Raw genomic sequence first — 27192 nt, 5'->3', positions numbered from 1 at the left:
GACATTTCCGAAGCATTAACAGATTTATTCCATCGTGGGTGGCGAGTGCTTTTTAGAGCTACGTAGGTAGTTTCTTTTTCTTTAGTATGCCACATTAGGTCTGCGTATTAGATCACTTTAAAATTGATAATGATGTGTGTGTGTGTGTGTGTGTGTGTGTGTGTGTGTGTGTGTGTGTGTGTGTGTGTGTGTGTGTGTGTGTGTGTGTGTGTGTGTGTGTGTGTGTGTGTGTGTGTGTGTGTGTGTGTGTGTGTGTGTGTGTGTGTGTGTGTGTGTGTGTGTGTGTGTGTGAGATGGTCATTATGTAATTTGTCTATCGAAGGACTGTTCTTCATTCCTTTAAAGGATTTTTTTGCTCTTAAGGAGCTCTTTTCTTTTATACTTCTCTCTGATATTCTGGAATGCAGAATGTTTCCCATTATTATCTTCTCTGATAAAACACACTTTATGTCTGGAATAAATGTGTAAAAGATGTGTCACAAGATTCCATATAATAAGTCCCAACGCGTGAGTTAAAAAATTTGTTTATTTACAAATATTTGATAAGATATAATTTATTTTTGTGCGTGATTGAACTTAATGATTATATTTTTATTTAGTTTATTTCAATATTCCCATAAATCGATTTTTTTAAATAAGTTACGTGGCCCTTATTCGGCAGATATTTTATATAGGAGTCAAACTTAGGATCGCCCATTACAAACCTATCGCTTACATAGAACCACTCTCGAATAGATTATCCCTAAATTGCTGACATTTTCGGAGCACTTTAGCATTAGCCTGCCAAAGATTTATTATCACCGCGCGCCCTTTTCTTTGAGAGCTACGTAAAGATTATTTTTATCGAACATCATTGTGTCTTAATTCTCTTGCGATGGGAAATTTGCAACGTTTGTTAGAGATAATAACATTTTTTATGAATATTTTTAAAAAATAATTCTATAATATAATATTATATTATACAAATATATATGTTATAAATATAACAGAAAAATCTTAGATTTCCAATAAAAATTATTATAAGTTTTAATGTTTCTCGCATTAAAATTTAAACTCGGATTTCAATGCGCGAAACACTAAAATAATTTTTAAATTTATTTGCAACAATTAATTTACACATTTCATTGATAGGAAGTCTTAAGAATTGAAATTACTTAAAATTATACAAGAATAATTGCACGAAAGATATAATTAAAGCAATTAAAACGGGCGATTAATTCGAAAAACGACGATTAAAAATTTTCAAACTATCTGAATTTGAACCTTTTTTAGATTTGAAAACAAACTTTACAAATCCATGGCGATTTAATTTAAACTATTTGCACATTTAAAAAATGTTTTTACTGAAATTGTATTTATTTATCGAAATAAAACTAATTTTTCTTATTGATAATCGATTATCTTATGTTATTCAGTTTTAATGATAGAAATTTTATAGAAGTTTTATACAATAAGATAACACAGATAAAAATAACATTAAAAAAGTAATTATCCAAATTTTGATTTGATTCAAACTATTCGCACATGAAAAAATGCTTTTATTAAAGTATCTCTAAAAATTTAGTTGGATGCAAATTTGAAAATATTTTTTATTAGATTATAAAAATAATTATGTGCTACACTTAAATTAGTTATTGAACCATCAAAATTTTATGCAACATTGTTTATATTATAATTTTGGTGGTGATTTAATGAAATTATTTTCAGATCTATGTGCTACATATAGCTAAATTTTTTGATAATTTTGCAAAATTGTTCTTTTTATACCTTTATTAGTACATCGATAAATTGAGTAGCACGTCAAAATTTTGGCTACCCACGATTAAGTCACATATCGTCACAGTCGACGTAATGCTCGTATCGTATATCTTTTTATATACAGTCAACCAGCCCTCGCTCTGACGCCGCAACGTCCGCTTTTGCCAAGCGCGTGCGTTGCGCCGCGGTTTCTACAATTTCGCTGCATTCGATGCATCCATCTTACGCTGCCAGACAACGCACCGATGCAAGTCGAGATGCGAGGCGATTTCACTGATTTCAAGACCTATCCGACCAAGGTACATCCGACGAGAAACGCTCGGGATTTGCGTTTCGCACGCGATCCGTTCACGATTCTTACGCAACACGAAAATCGTTTCCAAAAGCATTCGACACTATGCTTGATATTGGCAATATTGAAAGAAAGGAAGACGCTGAGAGGGAAAAGATTGTTTTAGAGAGCATTATACCTAATAGACATTTTATTACTCCTATAATGTATAAGTAATTACGATCTTCACACGATGTTTTAAAATTATTTTGTCGAACCATATTAAAACTTAAGTGGATTAAAAAAATGTTTTCGTAAACATTATATAAATCTTAAACAAATAAGAGGAATACAGAAAATCTTATTGTTGTATGATAAACTAACGATAAAGATTAATTTTGTTCATTAAATTTAGGCACTTGTAAAAAGAAAATTATTCTTGCTTCTTTTATAAATTTCAAGTCTCGTGAGAGTTTTTTTTGTCGCAAGAATGAAATTCAAATGTGTTTCATACAATTCATTAAGAGAAACTCACTCGCCCCCGCTAACGCGTGCGACAATGCGTGCGTGCATGCGCATTAAATTCTTGTCAACAAAAGGAAAAGGACGAGCAGTCGGCAAAAGAATAAAAGAAACGGTCGTTACGCAACGACGGCGAGTGAAATTCGTCAGGTAGTTGAGGTTTGCTTCCCTCGAATCATCGCATTTCGGATTGGCACACAGCGGCCGCCGGCCCCGGCAGCGTGTGTCTGCATAGCCGATGACTTCCTAGACGATTGCGCGATTGCCGCAGGATGCGACCGCCGCTTGCTTGCGTTATCGCTTCCGTTACGTCGTTTCACCGACGTTTTACGTCGTTCGCATCTCCCACCTTCCCTTTTTTCTCTTTTTGCAAAAATCAGCAAACAGCAGACCGATATGTTGCACTTTGCTCAGGTCGTGACTCGCTGGCAACCGTGTATATGCACGTAAATGACAGGATGGCGATAATGGCAGGTTGCTAGTCCGAGCATGTATTTCTGCCTGCGTTTATTTCTGTCTGCGTACCCGGTGAAACGTGACGAGATGGAAGAGCGTAATCAGAAGCGGCTTCGGGCGTTTCTGCATCTCCTCCCGTCGCGCGCAAGGTTGAAGTACATATATATATATATATATCGCTTTCATCGTAGTCGTTGGAATCTAGATTGGCGAAAAGTGGACGTAGAACATTGTGAAACTCGTGAAACTCTGAGTTTATTCTGTTACTGATGATAAATTCCTAAGAGCAGCTAATCAGTATAATTTCTGAATTGTAAAAACGTTAAGAATGAAGAATCTCAAGTAAAACAGGTCATCGTATAATAACGTTAGAATGACATTAAAACGGGAATGATTGTGATTGATTGAAAAGTGACTTTTAATAGATCATTTTAGAGTCGTTTTGATGCTATTTCGATGTTATGATGACTTTTTGTCCGACCTAAGATAATTCCCGTGCGAATAGAATCTCGGAGATGCACAGAAGGAAAGAGTATCCGAAAAATTTAACTGCATACAAATCTGAAAATAATTTTGTTCAATCAAAGTAGTTATGTGAGATACTCAAACTGGTTGCTAAAATATCAAAACTTTTTGCAGTATTATTATAACGTTTGAACTTCTTCATATTTACATATTTTAACGATCTAACAAAATTATTTCTTTATTTGCGTTTATACTTAAGATTAGCGTTTAGATTCAAGTAAAACTGTTTTTTCCGAAGCAATTCTATTTGTGTTTACCTTTATTGAGATATTTAGAGCGAGACTAAAGCTCGTGAATTAGCTCTTTTCTAGCAAACGGCTTTACTGTATTGCAGCGTTATATTATGGGGCTGTAAACTTACCCCACTTTGCAATCACCTTTCGCAATCACCGGGCAGCGGATGTGTATTTAGACCGAACCCTATGTTTTCCATCAGTCCCAGGAAAAAAGCGAAATAATGTAAAACACTTGAGCGGGGACTAGTTTCCTGTATTCACTTTCGTTTGCGCAAGAGACGATACGAGTTACATAAATAAGGCCCTTTCGTTTTGCCAAAGAATAACGTAAAACGCTGCCGCGTCGCTGCCCGGTGATTTGAACATTCTGTTCGGAAGGAAGGTGACGAGACTCCCGCCGCCTATTGAAATCATCGGCTTGAAAACGGCAGCGGCATGGCAATCCGATGAGGCAACGTTCCGCCTTGCATCGTGCGCCCAGTTGATGAGCCCGGTGCATGATGATATGAAGTTGCGTGTCTTTGATATGGCGAAGAGATTGAAAAGCGTGTTCACTCGCGATGCCCGGTCAGAAAACGCGTTGCATTATTCGTGCAATTAGTCATGAGAGATTGAATCGTATAGATAGCCGAGAGATCCTTTGTGTGAAGAATTAACAGTTTTCGCGCGGATATTTGAGGCAATTTCGCACCATGAAATGGACGCGCGCGATTAGACCGTCGAGGAAAAACGTTTCCGTGCACGGTTGTTATAAAAGAAAAATGCTGTTTAAACAGCATCCTTTCACACCTTTTGCACTCTTAGAAAACATCCAGCAATCGTTTAATTTACATTCTGACTTCCGTGAACGTGATCGCGAATCGGTAACACACAATCGACTGGCGTTAGAAAGGAAAACAGGAACAACTGCATCAATTAGCACGTCGTTCTGGATTTATCGTCGCCATACGAGGACAAAAGTGAAACCTTGCAGCTTATAGGATTCAGGTCTCTGAATTTCCTGATGTAGGAAATGTATGCGTTAATATTTTATTGAAGAATAATAACATAAGATTGATTGATATTACAGCCTGGTGAGACAAATAATTAAAATATAAAATTTACATTAATTTTAAATATTTATATTATAAAAATATATATAAAAATAAATATAGGTACATCCTAATTTTGTTAAAACACATTTTTCATGTGCGTGTATGCGGCGAGAGAGAAAAATTTCTCCTTGAATCTATTATATTTTAATTTGTTAAAGAAAGTTATATATTAGTTTAAATACAGAGAAGACACTGTGCACAAGTAGATGCGTGACACAATTTTTTTTTATTATTATCTCTTTTCTTATTTTTAATGCCATATTATTTGTGAAAAATGTATGCTGCGTATTTTTATTCTTACATTTTTCTAACTTACATCAGCTAAAATAAGCGTATTTATTTATTTGCACACGTGTCATTCGTAAAATTCTTAATGACGATTGTATGAAACTAACAAGAAATGTGTTGCAGGATCCAATGCAGGTTCGGCAGGCACCGGATGTGGTTATCCGGGTGCACCGGCACATAGCAGCGTGCGTTTTGCCATCAGAAATATCGACCACATCATAGACGAAGAGGATGCCCTTCTTAATGATACCACGTTACCGGAGGGCACCGTAGCTACGTATTCCTGCGAACGAGGGTTCGAGCTTTTGGGACCAGGGCAAAAGACATGTAAACTCGACGGCGACACATACATGTGGGATCCTGATGGCGTGCCCTTTTGCGGTAAGTAGCCTCTGTTTTTCGAAACGCTTATAATTATAGATAGACTTCTTTGGATCGCCAATATTATTGTACTACTCTCTAAATTTTATAGAGCGAAAATACTGTCACTATAATATCTTGAGTGATCTTCCACTCGAATAAGAGTTAAAGTTCACTTTATAAGAGTGAATAATTTCGTTTATAAGAGTAAACTTTAATTTACTCTTATTAGAGAGTAAAATCACTTGAAAAATTGTAGCGGCAGTATTTTCACTCTTGATTGCTAGGCCTAATGTTTCATCGAATTAGTATAAGAATGATTCCATCATTTGCAATTTCATACATGATAAATTGTAAATAAATAATTGGTTATACTACCTATATGATGATGCAATAGTATATAATTAGAAATGCTTCGACAAATATTACTATTAATAGTTTTTATGTAAAGTTTCTTTGACAGTAAGAGTACTAAGTGTTAAGCTGTGGGCGATGAGCGGTGCGTGAGCATGGGGGATATTCGGTGGCACGGAAGTATCACATCACGATTTTTTATAAAACAAAACTAGAGCCCTTTACATTAGTTTTTGTCTTTATTTTTTCTTCTTAGAAATAATCGTGAAATATTCCCCGCCCGTTTTGACGACATATTCTCGCGCCTTCAAATATCTTCCATGCCTACTCATTGTCCTATGGCTTAGAACTCTCCTATTCATACAATAGCATTCATTCTTTTTTTCTAGATTTTTTTTGTAAATTTTTAATTTCTGTAAATGACTTTTACCTTAAAATTTTATAAAAACACATTGATAAAGTAAAAATTAAATTTATAAAAAAAAATTAAATTTAGAAAATGGAAGAAACTAAAATTTGTGGTGCTTTTTTCAAATAGAGATGTATTTTTAATCAATTATAGTTTGGAAATTGTTAGCTCTTTAATGTTTTCGTGAAGGAGAAATCGAGTCCAAACCGGACAGATAATCCGTAACGAAAGTACGACTGGATAAGTTTAGAACACTCCGCATATATAGGATAAGACACCTTCATACGGAATAGTCCGCCTTTCTATAATTACATTCGACGCGAATGGCCGATGACGCTCGGCTGTATTTGCGACGTCCACGGTGTTTCGGGGAGGCAAGTGACCCGGTTCCAGGTGTCCTTGACCGAGCAGGTCCGACGACGACGACGACGACGACGACGACGACTGGCACAAGAAGTGCCATGCCGGAACGTGCCGGTGGGGGCAGTGCACCGTTAACTCTGAACCTGTTACCGCCTAAGAGAGCGCCCGCGGCCTTCTCAACCTCGCGCGCATTCCTCAAACGCAGACCTGCCAGACTTTTCGCTGTCCTTGGACCGGGCCGAATTTATCTCCTTCCTCGTGCAGCCCCGGAAGCACTTTTCCGTTTTGTTTTCTGACGTTTTAGCTGTGCCGCTTCCATTACCTGCGTCTATTGCTTATCTCATCAGAAATTTGTCTTTATTTTATTTTGAACGAGCAAGCTAAAAGGAAATACCTGGTTTGTTTTACGCGAGATGGAATGTTAATTCTCGTTTAATGATGTCTATGAAACCCTCCATCGAGCCCCAGACGGCTATCACGATCATTAGCAAGTCATTTACTTCATGAAGTATGTATCTTACGTGTTTTCCTCTACATACGTGTGTACGCTAATACCTGCGTTCTTTCTCGTAATCTCACTAGCGAGAGATATCAGGTCGATAATGGCTGCTTCGTATATTCCGTGCGTATGCTACAGGCAGTTACTTATCGGATGGAATGCGTTTTCTATCCTTACGTTCGATCATCTCAGGAATGAGGTGACCGATTCTCTTCTTCCATTGCTTCTCGACTGAATGCTTCGAACACAGAGCGAATCAAATGCATACTGTATCAAAAAAGAAAACTGTTATTACGAGTATTTTTGTATTTTTTTAAAGTAAACGATATATTTGTTATCTGGAATTTTTAAATCAATCAATTGTTCATTTTATATTTTATTTTATTCAAAAGAATAATTAAAATTGTAGAATGTTTTTGATTCAATAAACTACGTATAGTATGTACATTTATACAAGTTTTAATTATTTTAAATTAATAATATTTTGGTAATCATTATGCCATGAAATATTTGAAAAAAAAGTGGATTGATATTATTAATTATAAAATGGTTGTATAGTATTAAGTGTACAACTATTTTTATACATATGCTTATACAAGTAATCTATTTTACAAAGGAATTTCAAAGAATTTGTAAAGTAGATTACGATTCTTACATTTATTGTACTATAAATTATTACACGTCATAAAAATTTAATTTGTGTTTTCTAAGAAAAACTTTTAAACTTTATCTCTTAATACGTTGATTAACTTCCATTTTAGTTTAATTGTCCTTTCATCTTCCACCAAAAGAACTAGAACTAGAATCAAAGAAAAAGTAAAGTAAACCGTGAACTGACCTATTTTTTGGTTTCGTTAGACAGTCATGCAATTAACTGATGACTGAATGAAGTACGTTCACTTCCGGAAGTGCACAACGTCGTTCTTCCTTTTACAGCAATACAATTCTTGTACGCGTTCCCGCGCAAAATGTATCGAAGTGAAAGAGCATGGCTCGGAGAGAATTGCTCCTGATGAGATCTCACGGCCACGCTCCGCGAATTCAACGACAGGCCGAACTGGTCCAGGATCACGAGAAGTGGCGCCGTGTTGTGGGCGGAAGTGGGTCGCGTGGATTACGAGTACACGATGTCGACACGCCCCGACGATCGCAAGAACTGTCTCTTCGTGGCGTGAACCAAGCAGAACACGAAAATGAAAGAATGGCGAAGAAAAGCGTTTGTCAGACGCCGACTAATATTTTAGCTATTTTACGAATATCTGGTGTATAATTTTTATGCATTTTTGGGGGTGAAGGGTGAATCACAAGTAAATCTCATCAGAACGCGTTGAAAGTACTCTGAGGGAGAATTCACACCTTAGCAGAAAAGCAGAAAGCAAAAAAGCAGAAAACGAATCAGAACTCGTGTTAGTAGTCGACAGTTTCGGAAACAGAAAAGTGCACTGTTTGCTACCAGCACGAACTCTGATTGGCTTCTGCTTTTTTGCTTTCTGCTTTTCTGCCAAGGTGTGAATTCTCCCTAACATTTTCTGTCAATGAATACTATATACAGATCCTTTAATATATGAAATAATAAATTCTTACAACAAATCGGCGTTCTACTTTATAAGTGAGGAAGGAGAGTACGCTGATATGATAACTAATACAAATTAGTGTCTGATGTTCAATTTCTAATCATAATCAACTTTTTAATAGATCACGAAGTGTAAGATATAAGTCATGTAAGATACAAGTTTCTCAATTATAGATGTCAATGCTTTTCATTGTCGTTAAAGATAAATCATGCCTAGAAAAGTATTACTAGATATAGGCGGTCTGATAAAGCAATTGATCGAGATTAACTCTAGTCATCGACGGTGACGATGCAATTTTTATTAATGCACGATATCTTAGATGGCACATCTAGATGATATTTTACTAGAACAGGATTATAGGTCACGATTCTCAACCGATTAGAGGAAAAAAAGGACAGGTGTGAGTGAAACTGCCTTGACCAGAAAGGCGGAACATTACCTCTGAAATTATTTTCGAATTACACGGTCTGCATATAAAAATCGTTAACGACATCTTAACCCGAATGATCCAAACACTCAACTCTTAAGCAATAATGTTGTCAATTATTCTAAGTGTCAAATTTTGACACTTAAATATATTTATGACACCAATCCGTCTATTATACATTTTTTTCTTTTCTAATTCCATGTTTGCTTAAGTGCCTTAAGTCATTAATATTTCATCTTATTTTTTTTGCTTAAATACATGCTTGAAGAAAATAGCAAAATTAACATGAATTAAATGATACTATCTTTTAACCGGTTATGTACTTATATTTTTCGTGTTTAAAAATTAGCAATTTTCTTGATTAAGATAATATGTTACAGATATTTAATAAATGTTTTTGGATAGCTTAAGTAGCAACTTTAGAAACTTGAAAAAGAATATCACGTAATATATTTTGTGTCCTATGTCATATTTATGTTGTTAGCATTTTTCTTATAGAAAAAATAACTTTATTAAAATGTAATATTGATTTATCTATAATAATTTTTACATAGATGTAGTTTTAACGTGTGTGTCCATAAATTTAGAAATTGTAGAACGTTAGAATATTCACGAATTTCTAGGGAGAGGGGATATCTAAATGACAGTGGAGGTTCAAGAGTTCAGTAGAGCAGAATCCGACATATTCCTGCGGTAATCTTCATACCTATTTCTCGAGGCAACAAGAAATACCGTGCAGATTGATGATGTTGTAATGACGTTTTTTGCGCAGGGCAATAACCGCCGTACATTTACGCCGGGCATTTCTTCGTCATTATTTTGACGATCGCGGGGCATGCGTGTGCCCGAGTAGTGTCTGCACAAAATTACTCGACCGCCCACCCAAGATGGTCGGTCGCAACAGTTTCTCGTGAATCCGCCGACCGCGAGAGCAGGTTGCCACTTGCGCAACTGTGCGTAAACTTGACTTTTCGAACGTGTATCTTTCGTTCGCCTTCTACGATATGTATTATTTCCGTAAAGAATTCATTTGTGACCGGAATTCCGGACTTGAAGGAGGAATATATAAAAGGTTTCAAATAATCAGGCTTAAAATATTCAATGTGTTTATAGAATTTTTTTAATAATAATCTTTAGAATTTAAGTTTATATTTTTTTTGATTTTTAGTAACGTAAAACGATGTTCAATTCTTCTTATATAAAATAGTTGGTTTTATTTCTTTAACTTTAACAATTCTAGATTTAATTTTTTTATTTGTTTCCATTTGATCTATTTACATACAGAAAATGTTTTAAAAAATTAAATTATATTCTATTGAGATAATATTTTTGTAAAGAAATTCTGTAGAATTTAAAGCGCATTATATTAAAAAGTTTCAAGACCTAAATGGTTTATATGTATACCATAATAAAAAAAAGAATTGCGTTCACCTTTCGCCAAATGGCATAGTAAAACTTTAAATTAGATATAAAATCGGCGCTTACCTATGAAATGTTTCCTGTATTTTTTCGATCTTAAGAATACATAAATACTTGACATTTTGCGAAAGATTGCACTTTCTTTTTTAGTACTCAATAAAGAACTTCCTTATCGCAGATAGTTCAGTTGCTACAAGTTGTGATAGGTATTGCCTATTATATATAATAAAAGCGGTTCGATGAAGTTTAACAGTTTTACGAGACTAACGTCTCTTGTCTTTTATTGGATCGTGAATCTTTGCATCATCGGTAATAGGTATTCTCGTCATGATAAAGAAAACGTATAAGGATATGATTGGATGGATGTGCGATTAGTATGCCAGCGTAGTATTAGCTTGCTATGATGATTAAACTAGAAAAATCGTATATGGTCGGAGCAATGAAAAATAATAGAATAGTCGTACAAGGATGACGTAAGCAATTGTAATTGCTATTTCATGGAGACATAATAATTTTTTAAGACTCGGTTCTTTTATGGTGCGACATTGTTTATATGTCATTAAAGATGAGAAATGATGTGCAATAAATTATTATCGACAAGACAGCCGAGCATTTTAATATAATTTTATTACAACATTACATAAAAGATAAATAAAACTGCATCCGTGAAATAAAATTATATAAATAACTGTTAGTATAATTAAACTTTATATTATCTTTATTTTTTTCAACACAATATTTTTAAGATTAAATATGTAATTTAATTATTACTGATCTAAATATTTTACTTTATATATTAGTTTTTGTTTTTTTAGCTTAATTTTAATTAATTATTTAATACTAGAAAGTTTTTAATTAAATTATTACTTTAAAAATATTGTATTGAAATAATTTATTGACGTAAACATTACGCTGAAAATATCTTATATTAGGATAATTTATAAAAAATACGTTTTATCATAAGAAGCACAGAAATAATATAATATTATTAGAATAAAAAGACATTACTGTACATGATTACATTATTAGATCGGAAGCACATACAATCAGACTGTTCTCTATATCTCTCGTTACGCGATATCGACGGAAACAATATGGCAAGGTAAAAACCTTTCGCGTTTGTGTGTATAAGAAAATAACTGTAAATTATGAGGTAGGTATGGCGTGCATACACGTATACATCTTGTGGGAACGTGCGCGGCATATGTGGACTTTCATGGGGGGCGCTAGCCAGTATGTAGGTTTAGGTCGAGAATGCATTGATTATCATTTTACGTGCCAAACCGACGCCTACCCAATGGAATCTCGATTGCTTCGTTAGGATCATTGCATAGGCAGTAGACATGACTAACATGAAAGTGTCTAGATGAAAATTTTAATTCAGCTTTAATTGAAAATTTCTATTTTTTAATTTTTTTTTACCAAGTTAAAATGCAAATCAGTTTTTAACATAATTAATTTGTAATATTTTATGTCGATTGCGAAAATGATAAGTCTAGATAGTATAATTAAAATTCATCTTCGTTTGGATGGTCTACAATTTTCACGTGTGGCTGAAGGATTAACTTAACTCGATTTTAATTACTAACTTAACACTAACACCGGCATTTATTCCGGAATTGATTGTGCAACTCGACGCTTTCTTATTTTTCAACGAATTCCAAATTTTTTTCCGCACAGATGCAGAATACAATTGAGCTCAAAGATTAGCCTTAGCGAATAAACCTGACCGCTCTTTCCCAACGTTTATCGGGATATCTTGGAGATGCGCTTGATGCATATACGGGCGGGTTTTCAGACAGTCCTTTGTTAGCGCATCGGACTTCCACATATACGATATGCTTGTTGTCTTGCCTGTGCATCTCTCGATTGTTCCACGGAAGATTCTAAAAGATACTGCGGGGCCGTGGTAACAGATTGCGTACAGAAACGCGCGTCTAGTATCTTAAAACGGCACTGCGAAATGCTTACACCGAGCAATTTACGGGCTATGCTGATCATGTTGCACATATGTGAGAAGTTCATTAATGCACGATATAATAATGTGTACTTCCAACGCGAGCAATCGGCAAGTATTTTGCCGAAGTAATTGGATTATTATCTATCTATTTTATATACAGGATAGCCGTTTTCTTCCAAGTGCTATACATTGAATTTGCATATCGAACAGTCATGGTAAATGGAGGAGGTCGTATAATTCGATCGTAAAACAGTACAACTTAATCTCAAATTATCAAGTAAGGAACGATATCGATTAACTCATTTATACTTGATTACCAGTATAAATGAGGTAAATGTCGTTATGTACACTATGTAATACTCTTGCGAAACCCAAGAGTGTTACAGATCTCCTCATAATTGGGCAGTGACCATCAAGTAAGGAACGATATTCAGGATTAGCTCATTTATACTCAATTACGGGTATAAATAAGCCAAATGCCATTATACTATGTAATACTCTTGCAAAACGCAGGAGCATTACAGAGATACCCGGTCGATTGGCAATGGAGGATAATTCTATCGCTTTGTGAGTTAGATTCCGATTAGACACAATTAAGGCCGAGGCGACGCGCACGCACGCATCGTCATCGGCATCGCACCGGCGTCGATAAAATTCTCACGTTACGGTACAGTAAAACTACCGCAAGGCCGCCAACGTGTTCGCGAATGCACGACACTTGCTGCACAAAACTTGGCGATGGCCATGGATGGCCGTGGTCTCCATCTGTGCGTGCTATACGGCTATTCACCCGTCCACGACGGCGGTGGCGGTTGACCTTCTTTTTATCAGACAGATATGGCAATGAGTTACAGCGATTTTCTCACAGGGAATTATCGCCGCGTCACCGAGGTATGCGCTGGACATAAAAAAAAAAACGGAAGGATAAGCGCGTTTGTATACACTTGCATATGAGAGTCCGACGCGCGATCATCCGTCTTTGCTTTGTACATAATCACGTAGCCGCCTGTTTAATTTATGAATCAACTTTAGAACGGGTGGCACATTATAATCTCTAAAGCACGATATAATCTCATATCTGTCTTCTGTCACAATACGCTCGCTTAACGGGGACTTTAATCGAGCATTTCGTACCTATTAAGACAGTGACAAAACTGACAAATAGTATGTGAAGACCAGGGTTGGATAGTAATAGTAACTAGTTAAAAAGTTGAAAGTTAATAGTAAAGTTAAAAAGTTAATAACTTTTAATTTAATTTAGTTAATTTTAAATGATTTAATTTTTAACTTCAACTAGTTACTTTTGAAACGTATAAACTTTATTAACTTTTTTCTAAATTAAAAATTTTATTTGGCCAAAAGAAAAAAATTATTAAATAAAAATACATTTCTGCATAAAAATATTTTTTGTTATTTCATATAATTAATATTATAACTTAGTTTACAAATAAAATGAAGTATATTTGATGATTGATATTGTAATTATGTTGGTAATCTGACGTAAATTATATATATAGCTTTTTAATTTAATATAAATAAAGCTTCTCAAAATTAACTTTTACTTTAACTTGAGTTAAATTAATCTTAACGTAACTTTAACTTAAGTTTAGTTAGTTTTTTATTTATGTAACTTTTAACTTAACTGAATTAATTTTATAATACATTAACTTTAATTTAATTTAGTTAAAAAAATATATTAACTTACCCAACTCTGATAAAGACTCAATTGATGAGAAGAGAGAATTAGTTTTTAAAACGTTTTTGGAACAAAGCGGATAAGATGCTCGTTTGTCTTCACCGAATTTATTTATGTTATACACAAGAAAAACAGTATTAAACATTAGTATCAAATTAAAACAAAATATATTTAATTTAAGAATCATTGTTTTATATATAAGTATAAGAAATTATATTCTTATATGTGAAACAATGATAATCATTTTGGTCATATATCTAATCTCTTTTAAAGACTTTGATAATATTTTAAATTTTAACAAAAGATTATTTTTTATTTTAATATTGTGAAATTATATTTAAGAAGCACTATATAATTGTTTTAATGGTGTTAAAATTCTAATTCTTGGTTTAAAGATTGTTACTGTTTCTTTGATATTTTTCTCCTTGATTCATGAACATTATGAGAATACGTTTTTCTTAATAAAATTATGTAGAAGATTTTTCCATACAAACAAATTATGTCTGTTTAACGCTACATAATTTTATTTTAATAGTTAACATTTCGAAAATAAAGATTATTCTTAAAATAAGAATGTTCTTTTCTTTTGTGCACGGAAAGGTCTAATTGCCCTCCGGCATCTACGCAAGTGGTTCATTTCGCATCAATTATCGAGCATGACAATCAATTGTATTAATTCCCCGTTGCAGTTCTGAACGTGGCAGGCGGCAAAGCGCCGATGCAGTCCAGCACCATGGACGGAGCAGCTCCGCAACACGCGGTCGATGGAAGTAGCAGCCAGGTATACGTACGGGATACCTGCACCCTGACGAGGCCCGAGCGCAAACCATGGTGGTACGTGAACCTATTGGAACCGTACATGGTGCAGCTGGTACGACTGGACTTCGGTAAACCGTGCTGCAGTAAGTAATACCGTATATTTCTTCGCGCTTCACCGCTTGCGTGAATTTACCGTTTTACGTAATAAATGAACTCTTGAAAATCACAGATGATATTTCTGCACCCTCGTTTAGTATTCAATAAGCTCGTTCAGCGTGTCGTTAATATTCCGTCAATCAAATCTTGCAAATTGAAAACAACTTTTTGCGATCCAAGCGTTTAAAGGTGAAAATAAAAACATTAAGTAGAGATGGAAATTTGAGATATCGAAATGCATTAATTTTTTTTATTATATTTTGAAATTATTTCTTATATATTTTGAATTTAAAACTTCAACTATTAATTACACTATTATTAAACGAAGGATTTATAAAAGAAAGGTTGAGATGTTTTAAATATTCTTCGAGTATGATGACAAGTTCAGTGTCAAATACAACGAAATATGTCAATGTTCGAAAATATTACTCGGTCAAAGCGATTGAAGAGATCGAACCGCAGAAAATTGGTATTTGTACTGCGGTCTTTAAGCGACGATTCGCTCTGTTTCAAATTATCGCTCCGGACGAACGGTCAACCGTTCTTTTCTTTCCAGCGGGCCGATTTGTGGCGTTAAAAGGTTCGTCGTCGAGTCTGAATAAGAGAAAAAAGCAGCTATAATCAAAAGAAAGATCGCGATGGCGACGCCGTAATTGAACGTTTGCCGTTCATGCGTTGATTTATACGTTGATACGAGCGCGTTGAATCGCAGCGTCTATTTTCTTCGCGATGTCAATCTCACAAGTACTGAATCCGACGCTCGTTATGACGTTGCACCCGCTCAGTGGAATAAAATCAGTAAAAGGCGGCGGTAAAAAGAGCGTTTTTTTTGCGCGCGCGCTGCAATTCGCCACAGAGGCGCTCCGTTCTGCAACGAGCGTTGTTGCTGATAAGCGCGGGCGATAAAATCTTTCGATATAAATTGTAATGCAAGGCTCTAACGTTGCCGAGATAGAATTCCCGCGATACCGTAAAATATTCCGTCCGTCGTCCAGCACTTTCGTTTCCATGGCACGTTTTCTCGACTTTCTATCAATAAATAAGCATGGTATATATCCATTACTAGGATAATTACCGCAGTAACGTTGCCCGCCGCAAGCGAGATGGATTCGCGATCGCAAAACGAATTCAGCATCCAAGGTTGCTCACCTACGCTTGAATTACAGTATTTTAGATTGAATTATACCAAATAATTTCTTACATATCGACTTAAAAAAGATATTAATTATATGTCCTGATAGTTTCTCTCTTTTTTTTGTTTCTTAAAATTCGCACTTTCTTCCTTTCTCTTTCCTGCCTTTTTATTCTTTGCCTTTTGTTAAAAAAAAAGATAATATATTGATTTTTTATAACACATCAAGGCCACTTTCTAAATTTTGTAGATTAAAACATCATTCAAAGAGAGCAAAAATTGACTAATTTTTCAGTCGCGAGTGATTCGCCACTTTAACGAGAGTTAAAATGTATTCCTACAACTTGTGCAATTTTTGAGTAATTTTTACTCTATGAGATTTAACATGTGGATTATTATTTATTCAAAAAATTTTCGTAAAACTTATGTGTTCCTAAAATAAAACTTATTTCATTTTATAGCGTGAAAAATATTTCTTCTTATAACTTGTTATTCTATATTCTATTCCTATATATTTGCTGAATAATCTACGCAACGTTGTGCAGAGACAGCATGCGGAGAAAAGTGTACCGCAGACGTGATCTTACAATTCGATTCTACAACTCTGACGTAGACTGTAGCCGATCGCGTTCTCCGGGCCGCTCGAATGCGATTCATTCTCGCATCAGCGAGTATAATATTCGCCGATCTGAAATCACGATTATGAGCAATCGACCGTTAGGGGGGGGGGGGGATAGCCAATGATGTTTTCAACGTAAAAACAAATGGCTCGAGAGTTTCGCGCTCATGCAGCCGCAGAAAATCCATCTCTTATATTGTACACAAACGATCCGTAAAATTCGCACTTCCTTCCCTCACCACCGACCCCAACGGAGGACCTGCCTACATGCGAAAGATCATTTAGAAACTCTTCCACGATGAAAGTGAGAGTCTTTCCACTTTCAATTGTTAGAAAACCATTGCAATACCATCTCCCGCGGTACGCCGCATGCATTTTTCAGCAGCGTTCGAGAAGCACGAGCTCGATCAGCTCGAAGTTACCGCGTACACTTAATGCCGGAACTAAGCCAGATACGTTGTTTTAGCATTTTTCTTTCCTCTAAAGATTTAAGTTACATTATATGCAATCTATACAAGTGTAATAGTGTTTATCATTTACTTACCATTAATTATTTAATTACTGCGCGAAAAGAAAACCACTTTTAATCCGGTCGCATCCGGTTGGCACGAGAAGTTTCGCGAATCAATGAAGCTACATAGGCGTTTCCGGAATTCCGATCGTATCAGGCGCTTCTCCGCTAATGGGGCCTCCGCGCGCGGCGCTGGAAAATTCGCGCTTATCGTTTCGAAAGTTCCCGAACAGGAGGAACTTTCACCGTTAAACGAGTGATAATAATGGCATTGTCGGTGCTGGGCACGCGTAAAGGCGAGAGCAAGAAGCGAGAGCGTTTCGTTGTCCAGGGAGAACCGGGTTCTCGGCCGTTTCTTCCTCGAGTAAAAGTATTTCCATCTTTTCGCGAGGGTACCTCGCCCATACAGGCGAGCTGGCAAATTATCGAGCGCGTCTAACTACGTATTGGAAGAAATACAAAACGAAGTTTGAAATCGAGCATGCGAACAAGGCGAACGGTTTAATCTCGCGCGACGAAGCGGATTGTTAACGACTTCCGTGTCGCCGCGTTCGCACAAAATTCGCCAGATAAACCGCACGCCGCGCCGGAAAGAGATGAATTATTCAAATGCGATAATTGACGATCGGCCTTTATGCCCGCGGATAAAGAATCGCGCATGAATCGAATCGCGAGGTGGAGATGAAACAATAGTCGGCATAATGTAGCCTGTTTTAAGCAGCTGTTTAGTTACGGCCCAGCACCGAGGAGAGATACCTGCTGATAATTCTCATGCCGGCACCGCGCAGTCCGCACGACCGCTCATAATTGAACAGACGGCGCATTACAATTACTCCGGCCTCTCTGCGTGAAAGAGCAGCTTTCACGTTACGCCTCAGCGGCAAAGAAGAATCGATTCGTTCAATTTCGTCAATAAACTGGATTATTAACGCTCACGTACTACATCTTCATTGGTCATCAATTATCGCGATCCGCGAATGAATTAGCATCGCGGATCTTGTTACAGGATTTGTTAATTTGGCGCGTGTGTAACTTTTCTGGAATTGAGAAGAAAGGCGCTCTGAATATTTTAGTCTACTCTCAGCGATGTAGGTAAAAAACGAAACCGTATGCACTTGAATTTCATTCAATTTCTCTTCGAGAATAAGTATTAAATATTCAGTATCTTTACTTTGTTTTATTTTCTTTATCGCACAAATTTTAAAAGAGATTCATGGAAAATATTAAACACGACTGTGACAAGCAAGATCAGAGATAAAATGTAATTTAATCTCTAATAACTATAATTATTTATCAATCATATCATTAATGTCCAACATTGTGATTAATAGACAACTTCCTCGCGTTTTTTTTTCTTACGCACGACACTTGGCGGAAGGCACGAGCGTGTCTCCCGATCCTTTCCCGATAATAAAGTTTCTCCTTTATTTCGTGTTGCTCCTTGTTCATGCGCTACATGTCTACGCACTCGTTTCAGGCGAGAATAGCGACTCGCATGAGTGCGACAGGAAAGTCAGTCGCGAAGTCTCACGCTGCGTGTACATATCTTTTAACGCGGTCGTTTTACTAGCCGGGAGACTGTCGCGCAAGTTCGAACATCCACGATCATCATTGCACAGAACGTGGAAAGCATATAATTGTGACGGTTTGCAACTCCACGCCGGCGGTTGTCTATAACCGGTCACAGTTGGGGTATCATCTGGGTCAGAAGACGTAGCGCTCGAGATGATTTTACCCGTTCAGATAGTTGTAATCGACGCGCGTTACCCTCTAACAATAAGCTAAACCGCAAATGAAAGTCGCCATCCACGGTTCTCGTTTTTTTTTTTTTTTTTACGTTACTTCATCAAAATCCGTGATGTAGCTACGATCTATTTAGATAACACACTTAATAACAAACTATATCGTTTGCTCAAAGTTTCGTGTGATTTTTTAAATTAAACCATAACTGGGACACGTAAAAGATGAACCGAGTTGATTGAAAATTAATAGTATATTTAATTAATCGCGATCTTATTATTGTGTCATACATCTGTTGTGTAAAACTTTATGATTTGGTCAAAATTGAATTATGTGTTTAATTTGTATCTCGGCAGAATTTTAGCAAAATTTGTAATAAAAAAATATGTAGTAATAATGTTCAATATTTTTTAAATTTTTACAAAATTTGAATTAATAATAATTATTAACACAGATATTTAACAGAAAGTTGTTTTAATGAACATATAATACTATTTGAAAACTTGATATCTCATTTAAATAGGAAGCCTTCTATTTATACGTAATTAACTATCAGAAAGCTGCGTGCGATTGTTATAGCATTGACACAGATTAAACATCTCGTATCATAAATGTATGCCATTAATTACATGCATGAGCACAGTCGAGCGTTTCTTAGACGATTCGATAATTACCATTCATCGCTTAAGCCCATAATCTTCTGAGTTTTCCTTTAGTGAAACTACGTTATTCCGACATGCAAAAAAAGAACTTTAGATCTTGCAACGTATCTTGCAACGAGATATTTGTGATAATATTTTTTGAAATGTCTAACACAGATTTAAAATAAAAATATTAGAGCTAAAGTTGCCCCATGAATTTTAAGTTTTAACAGGAAAATTGTTTATCCAGGTAGCTATGGCACTATCACCGTCCGAGTTGGTAATAATCGACCAGACTTAGGAACGAATCCCATTTGCAATCAATTCACCGGAACTGTAAAGGAGGGGGATCCTCTCTTCTTGCCTTGCAATCCGCCGATGCCCGGAGCTTTTGTCTCTGTGCATCTGGAAGTTCCGAAGGGCGTCGGTATTCTCCCGCAGTTGTCTTTGTGCGAAGCCTTCGTCTATACCGATCAGGTAGGTTTAATAGTTGTGCAATCAGGTTTTACGCCAGAATGGAAATAAATCTGTTTCTTCCCTCTTTTACCGTACGGTGCAATTGTGATTGATTGCGTGAAAAATGAATGCAGGCCTTGCCGATCGAGAGGTGTCCTCAATTCCGGGACCAACCGCCGGGATCAACGGCGACTTACAATGGCAAGTGCTACATATTTTACAATCGCAATCCACTGATATTCACAGAAGCTCTGGAATTCTGTCGCGCGCGAGGTGGCACCCTCGTGGATGAGAGCAATCCCGCTCTGCAGGGATTCATCTCCTGGGAATTATGGAGGAGGCACAGGTACATTTATATGCACGTAGCTAATATACAGAGAAAATCAATGAGAATTGGTATGGTGTAAAAAGAAAAATAAAAAGATTGTTACGAATGAGACAAGAAGGATGTAGACATTTTGATGACGTTTTGAAGAAATATTAAGTTCTGGATTTTATCACTGAAATATAATTGAATAGATGAAAACGTAACTAAAAAATATTATTGTAAAAAATGTTTTGTTGATATAGACAGATTTCTCAATGTTACGATCAAAATGTATTGCTATTTTTATATCTGCTAGACTTTTGGCTGTCACGTACAAAATTTGTAAGTTCTGCTTCTATCAATTAGATTAAGTGCAATACATATACATATCAAAGTATTTACTAATTATTTATCTACTTTAGTTAATTTTTACATACAAACAATTTTTGCTGTAGTTGCAAATCATTTTTTGAGTGTACGTATTAAAATGATTTTATTAAAAAATATTGAATAAAAATTTGTTTAATCCTTGATAAAGAAGCGACACAGCCAATCAGTATTGGATCGGCGCAATTAGGAACTCTAATGATCGGACGTCGTGGAAGTGGGCTGGAAGTGGTGAAGAGGTGTCTATTTCGTTCTGGAGCTTCCCGCAAAGTACCGAGGAAAACTGTGCTCGGTATGACGGCAGTAATGGCTGGCTTTGGTCCGCTACATCTTGTACAGCACGACTTTATTTCATCTGTCAGCATCGTGAGTATTATTTTGTTTGCCATACATTTGCATTCCTGCTCTTTAAGCGATATTTCAGAAAAGGCAATGTAATGTATTTAAAAGCTTTTTTAATTTTTCGTGATCTACTATGAGATGAAAATAATGTCAAATGTGCCAGATTATATAAGTTTTTTATGTAAACCATGAATTGTACTATTTTACCTAAAATTGTATATATTTTTTAAAAAATTGAAAATTCTAATATAGAAAATTGCTTTTAATTACAATCTCTTACAATATATAATAAATTTTTTTAAGATACGACTTCTCTTAAAGTTTACTTTTTTATTCTTATTTAAAATGTTTAATCTATTTATTACTTGAAACTATTTTATATTTAATACTCTTTTCTACTATATTTACACATGCTACTTAATTACTAAATAAATGTTTTTTTTGTTAATTAGAAGAATAATAAAAATAATCTTGCTTCTTTAGAACCACGAGCTTGCGGTAGACCCGAACAACCACCAAATTCCACGATGCTAGTGGCCAGCAGTGGGTCAACCAACACTCCCAGCAACATATACGAAGTCGGAGCGACCGTAGAGTACAGCTGTAACGTGGGTAGCCTTCTGATCGGACCGTCGGTCCGCACTTGCCTCGACACCGGTTTCTACAACGAGTTTCCGCCAGTGTGCAAAAGTAAGGAGCACGCAAGTGTAGAGAACTGTACTTGAATAAAATCATCGCGGACGTGATAGGCATCGTAATGTACTTTCGTCGTTTCAGGTATTGAGTGCGGTTATCCCGCGAGCATAAGGAACGGCGGTTACACGCTCATCAATAACACTGTCAGTTTTCTCAGTCAAGTGCTTTATTCCTGCGATGAGGGATACGAGATGACCGGTAAGTATTACGATCCATTGCGACTCGTCATAATTATTCATGGCGCATTTGAGACAGAGAGCGGCTATCTGGTATAAATCGTCTATGAGAAATTTTTATGAACTGATTTCTACGACCGCAGGACGTGCCCTATTGATGTGCGACGTCGACGAGCGTTGGAATGGACCACCGCCGCGATGCGAGCCGATTCGCTGCGCTCCACCGGCTGCGATCGCGCACGGTTATATCGAGATTGAGAAAATAGACAAGGATGAAAGTGTCTCATTGAAGAATAACTTCAACCGAAGTCTGCTGGTTAACAGCGTTGTCACGTACACGTGTGAGAAAGGCTACCGGCTCGTTGGTTCTCGGCAAATAACATGTTTAAGTACCGGATTCTACGATCGAGTCGCACCTACCTGTACAGGTACTTATTTGTAGATTTAGAATAATAAAAGTCAGAATTTATTGAAAGAAAAAAGTTATAAAAAATTATAAATTTTAAACTCGAATTTTTTTATTTAACTTTTGCACAAAATAGATTCGACTTAATCCGCTAAATTTAGTCAAAATAATTCAAAATGATAAATATATAATTATAGTTTACAAATATATTTCTGGCATTTTTAAACCTCCAAATAACACAAATTGTGTTAAGCAATCAATGATAAGATTACAACAATAAATTAGTAGTAAATAATTAGTACGTATTTGCTACAATTAATTAAGATATTTACAAACTAATATATATTCTCGTGATACATGTGTATATTTAATATATCAATTTTTCTTTATCAGAAGATTCACGGACTACCGTGATCCCTCCTACTCGAGGGACGATACGTTCGACCACTGTAAAAACTCGACCGTACCTCACCCCAAGGGTCAGGACAACAACAAGTACCAGCACGGCAACTACCAGCACAACTTCTCAGCCGTCTAGAAATGTACCTGGCACTGCGGAACTCCCAGCGACGGTGAGGGAAACAGTCTCGAGGAGGCCAAGCATTGGCCTGAAACCCATACAGCCTTCGTCGGCGGATACCGGTAGCGAGCATCCGCAAGACAACGAGATATCCCAGAGCGTCGACCACGCACAAGCGGGAATTGGTGCGGGCGTGCCGGAACCGTCTGGTCCTTTCCGAGTGGATAGCGCTGAGCATCCCAGTGGCACTCATCAGGCCAAGCTGAATCTGGGGGCCGTGATCGCTCTGGGAGTATTTGGCGGCTTTGTGTTCCTCGCCGCGGTGATCACGACGGTCGTTATTCTCATACGCAGGTAAAAAAAGTAACGCACTCTCGTGCTATCTTGAGTGATAATTTGATCTCGAGGATCATCCCCGAGATCCTTCCGAATCCCGTGAATCTTCTCTGTATCTGATAATATCATAGCACACTCTGATATACATAAATGACATTTGATCGGGTTGTACATTATATCGCTTACTTTGTATTAATTTAATCTATTTTCTATCTTCTACCGCTGTCTTCTTCCTAACTTGTAATACATATTTGCTGCATTGTAATCTAGATTTTCTTTTTCATACAAGATTTGATTTTGCTTACTGAAACCGCGTGTATATGTTTCTCAGAGTCTTGATGTAATAAAAGAGTCTCTAACATTTCGGATAAAACTTTACCTAGGGATAATAGTACTATTTCTTTACTTTTAGTACTATATCTTTCATTCATTAATCATAAGCTTCCTGTAATTTAGCCTGTAATTTACCTTAGATGTAGTCTTAAATTACGCTTTGCAAAGGAGACATATTCTCATTTTCTGATTAATTCGTAATGATTTTTTTTTCATTTATTGTCGTTTACTAACCAATGGTTCTCAACGTGAATTATACGGCCACCTAATGACTCACAGCACGTGTAAAAGATGGAATATCATCAAAGGAGTTACAATAAATAAGTCAATCAAAATGTCTTTTGTTGGGTCGAGGATAACTGTTAATGTAAACAAAAGTAACTTGGCCGTGACCGAAGCAAGGTTGAGAAACAGTGGTGTAGATGCGGCGCAAGACCCGCGTTATCCCAGAGACCCAAGTTATCTTAATGTAGCATCAGGGAAACGCGTGAGTCTCGTAGATAGTCTAGTCCGTCGATGACGATAATTAACACAGAGTCCATTTGTCCATTGCGGTGGTTAGCGGCAGTGGCAGCGTCAGAGGAAGGCGCCGCAGGGGGCTCGGTGGGGTTGGTGCGCTGAGGGGTGGCGGTAGTGGTGGCCTTGGGAGGGGCGACACCGGGATGCCCTCGCGATGGTATACGCTACTCGCGCTACCCTTCCCCGACCAGCACCTGGGGCGCCGCGACCTCACGGCACGCCGCGGTAGCGATCATCCTTACTCCTTCAGCCTGTCAGCGGCGCATCGCGCCGGCTACTTCTCGAATCCCTCTCTGTAGAACGCTATCGCCGCCCCTCCCTCTCATCCCGCCGTAAAAAGACAGAGAAAACAAAGCAAAAGAGAGAACCATTCCACCCTTTAATAAAGCAACCTACAACCACCACTACCACCCCGACCCTCCACGCAACCACCGCCCACCACATCAACTATCATCACGTACCAGCTACCACGCGCCACCCTCGCGAGTGATACTAGTCAAGGTAAACGAGAGCAAGGTTTCTACTGAGCACCTTCTTTAATGTTAGATCATTTCGCCTCACGTTTCACGTCACGCCTAGCGAAAGTAGAGGATGGCTTTGTAGTACGTTGCACTTACGCTGGATGCACCCTGTTACACCAGATGAATCTCCATCGCGTATTCAAGAAATCTAGAAAGTGGTCATATGTTCCGAGCACAAAGGTACCTAAAGGACGTCTAATGGACGCCTGAACAATTAGAACGTCTGTTGCTTCATGTGAACTTCTCTCTCGTTATGTTTTTTGGAAGCATTTTATTTTCTTTGTTTTATTTCATTATTATAAGATGGGAAAAATTGGATACAGTAGAAAAAAACGGTCTAGAAGTTTTGAGTATCATATCGCACCGAAATCGCGGCGGAAGATAATTATATACATTGCTTGTGTATTCTTTTTGTGCCTGCAATACTTTATGTAATAATCTCTTTAAAATTATGGTGATATTAATTAGATATTTGCATTGTACATATGTCATATTACATAGAATCTTTTAGTATATTAGACCTATTAGATTAGTGCTTAGATTTTCATTTCTACCTCGCTATTTTCATTTTGGTCACCAGTGGCTTGGAAATTGTTTCGGATCATAATAACAGAAATATTCTGGACTAACTCTTTTATTTATTATATATAATACATAAAAGTATAACGATTGAATTCGTACTTTCACGAAAAGCACACGTGAAGAATTTGACTAGACTCCTCTCCCATTGCACGTAACGCTTCGCCTATTTGTTTCAATTGTTTTATGTTAATACAGTTTAGTACTGAAGAGTAAAAATTACTTAAAATTATGTGGTAACTACGTTGGAAAGTGTTCTTAATCTTTTCATCCTTTATGTAGAAATCGCGGAAGAAGCAGCAAACATTATCGTCACCGTGCATCACCCGATTGCAATACCGTCGCCAGTTTCGACAGCAGTTCCTCGGAGAGTCGAGGAGGTCTAAACCGGTACTATCGCCAAGCCTGGGAAAACTTACATGAAACCACCGGTCACAAGGCCGGCCATCCGCCGCTTCGTCGTAAGGAGACCCTAGATGAGCCGGGATACCGGGAGAATTTCCGCGGCAACAACACCGAGCGCGACGGCTCGGAACTGGTCGTCAGCGATGTCGCCGCGTATCCATCGAGCAAACACGCCAGCGTATCCGATAAGAAGCGTCATCATCACCATCATCATCATCATCACGGAAGCGCGACGCCTGATTGGAGACAGTCACAATCCCATCATAGATACTAAACGAAGAGCGAAATTGTAAAACGAAGAACAAGAATCTTTATCGAAATGTGTTCGCTGTGTCATCATCCGTGATCATCTGGACGATGATTTGTAGGAGACGTGTCCTTAGCGAACATTCGTAAATGTCACGGGTTAAAAGATCTTCCTTGAACGAAGGAGCGAATCTTCCACTAACATAAGTTGTACCTTATAGATAATGTCTTACACGAAATAGAGACGGAGAATAATCCGAGCATAGATCCTGCATATATTGTTCTGTTATGTTATATAAATTATTTACCGTCAGCTTGTTACAAAATGTAAATATATTATATACACTATACCTTAAAAATAAAGATGACAGATAGTCGCTTGTCGTAAGGAAGGTAGTAGAAACTGGTCAGAGGATGTATGCCAAAAAGCAATGAAATAATACACAATAACGATCAAACACAGAAACCCGCAGTAACATAATATTTAAAGATAAGTTAACGTAAGTTCAAGGATTTATGTAACCGTTTACACGAAAAGATTTGTTTGAAAAGACACCGGATATCGGCAGAACTTACATCTGCTATGGGTACCTTGGCCTCGCTTTAAAAAGATTACTACATATATTTCCAGAAAAACGGAATATTGCATATAGATATCATTAAGGGAAGGCCGATGTTATCCATTTAGAAATAGGACAAATATCGTGTTAACTATTGTGCACGGTGTACGAGCTGCATATTTACTTGTACACAAGTAAATGAGGATTCAAAGGCACACTATAACTACGTATATGAATGCCTTGTTGATCGCTTTGTTATACTTTCATTATATTCTACTACCGAATTTGTGTATTATAAGCATATAACATTTACAGTTATTACTTTTATCAAACATTTACATCAAGTTCATTAAAATTGACATATATTTAAGAAATAATGTAATTACAAAAATAGGTTTTTATTAATTGACTGAGATAATTGCATGCGAAGCGATTCTGTATATGCGTTTTCCGCGATTCTATTTATCGTAATAAATTGCAATAGTGCCATTTGGGGCAAACTTGTTCGAATTACTGAACCAATTTTGTCACTCAAACATGGTACATGATAATGGATACTAGCGCATTCGTAAATTACAAATATAGGTACCATTTATATACAAATAGGACTTAATTCCACATTTTAAAAAATTAT

The 27192-nt window shown here is 36.8% G+C and overlaps 1 protein-coding gene across 3 annotated transcripts in view; it reads left to right on the top strand.

The window, feature by feature from the left end:
• Window positions 1-27062, top strand: part of LOC105839437 — a 62224-nt gene extending 35162 nt beyond the window's left edge. For 2 of the 3 annotated variants that reach the window (XM_036282382.1, XM_028194085.2), the window contains exons 2-11: window positions 5274-5531; window positions 14901-15113; window positions 20020-20246; window positions 20360-20571; window positions 21071-21285; window positions 21745-21951; window positions 22039-22155; window positions 22277-22561; window positions 22933-23413; window positions 25630-27062. In XM_036282382.1, coding sequence (XP_036138275.1) covers window positions 5274-5531; window positions 14901-15113; window positions 20020-20246; window positions 20360-20571; window positions 21071-21285; window positions 21745-21951; window positions 22039-22155; window positions 22277-22561; window positions 22933-23413; window positions 25630-26026 — 2612 coding nt within the window. In that variant the 3' untranslated portion in view covers window positions 26027-27062. Of the gene's footprint in view, window positions 1-5273; window positions 5532-14900; window positions 15114-20019; window positions 20247-20359; window positions 20572-21070; window positions 21286-21744; window positions 21952-22038; window positions 22156-22276; window positions 22562-22932; window positions 23414-24290; window positions 24749-25629 lie in introns of all 3 variants that reach the window. The other variant, XR_004962073.1, reaches the window with a different exon arrangement.
• Window positions 27063-27192: the final 130 nt, after the last annotated feature.

The sequence above is a fragment of the Monomorium pharaonis genome, chromosome 2, assembly GCF_013373865.1.
Source record: "Monomorium pharaonis isolate MP-MQ-018 chromosome 2, ASM1337386v2, whole genome shotgun sequence".
Lineage (NCBI taxonomy): Eukaryota > Metazoa > Arthropoda > Insecta > Hymenoptera > Formicidae > Monomorium > Monomorium pharaonis.
This window is presented reverse-complemented; position numbering and strand designations above follow the sequence as displayed.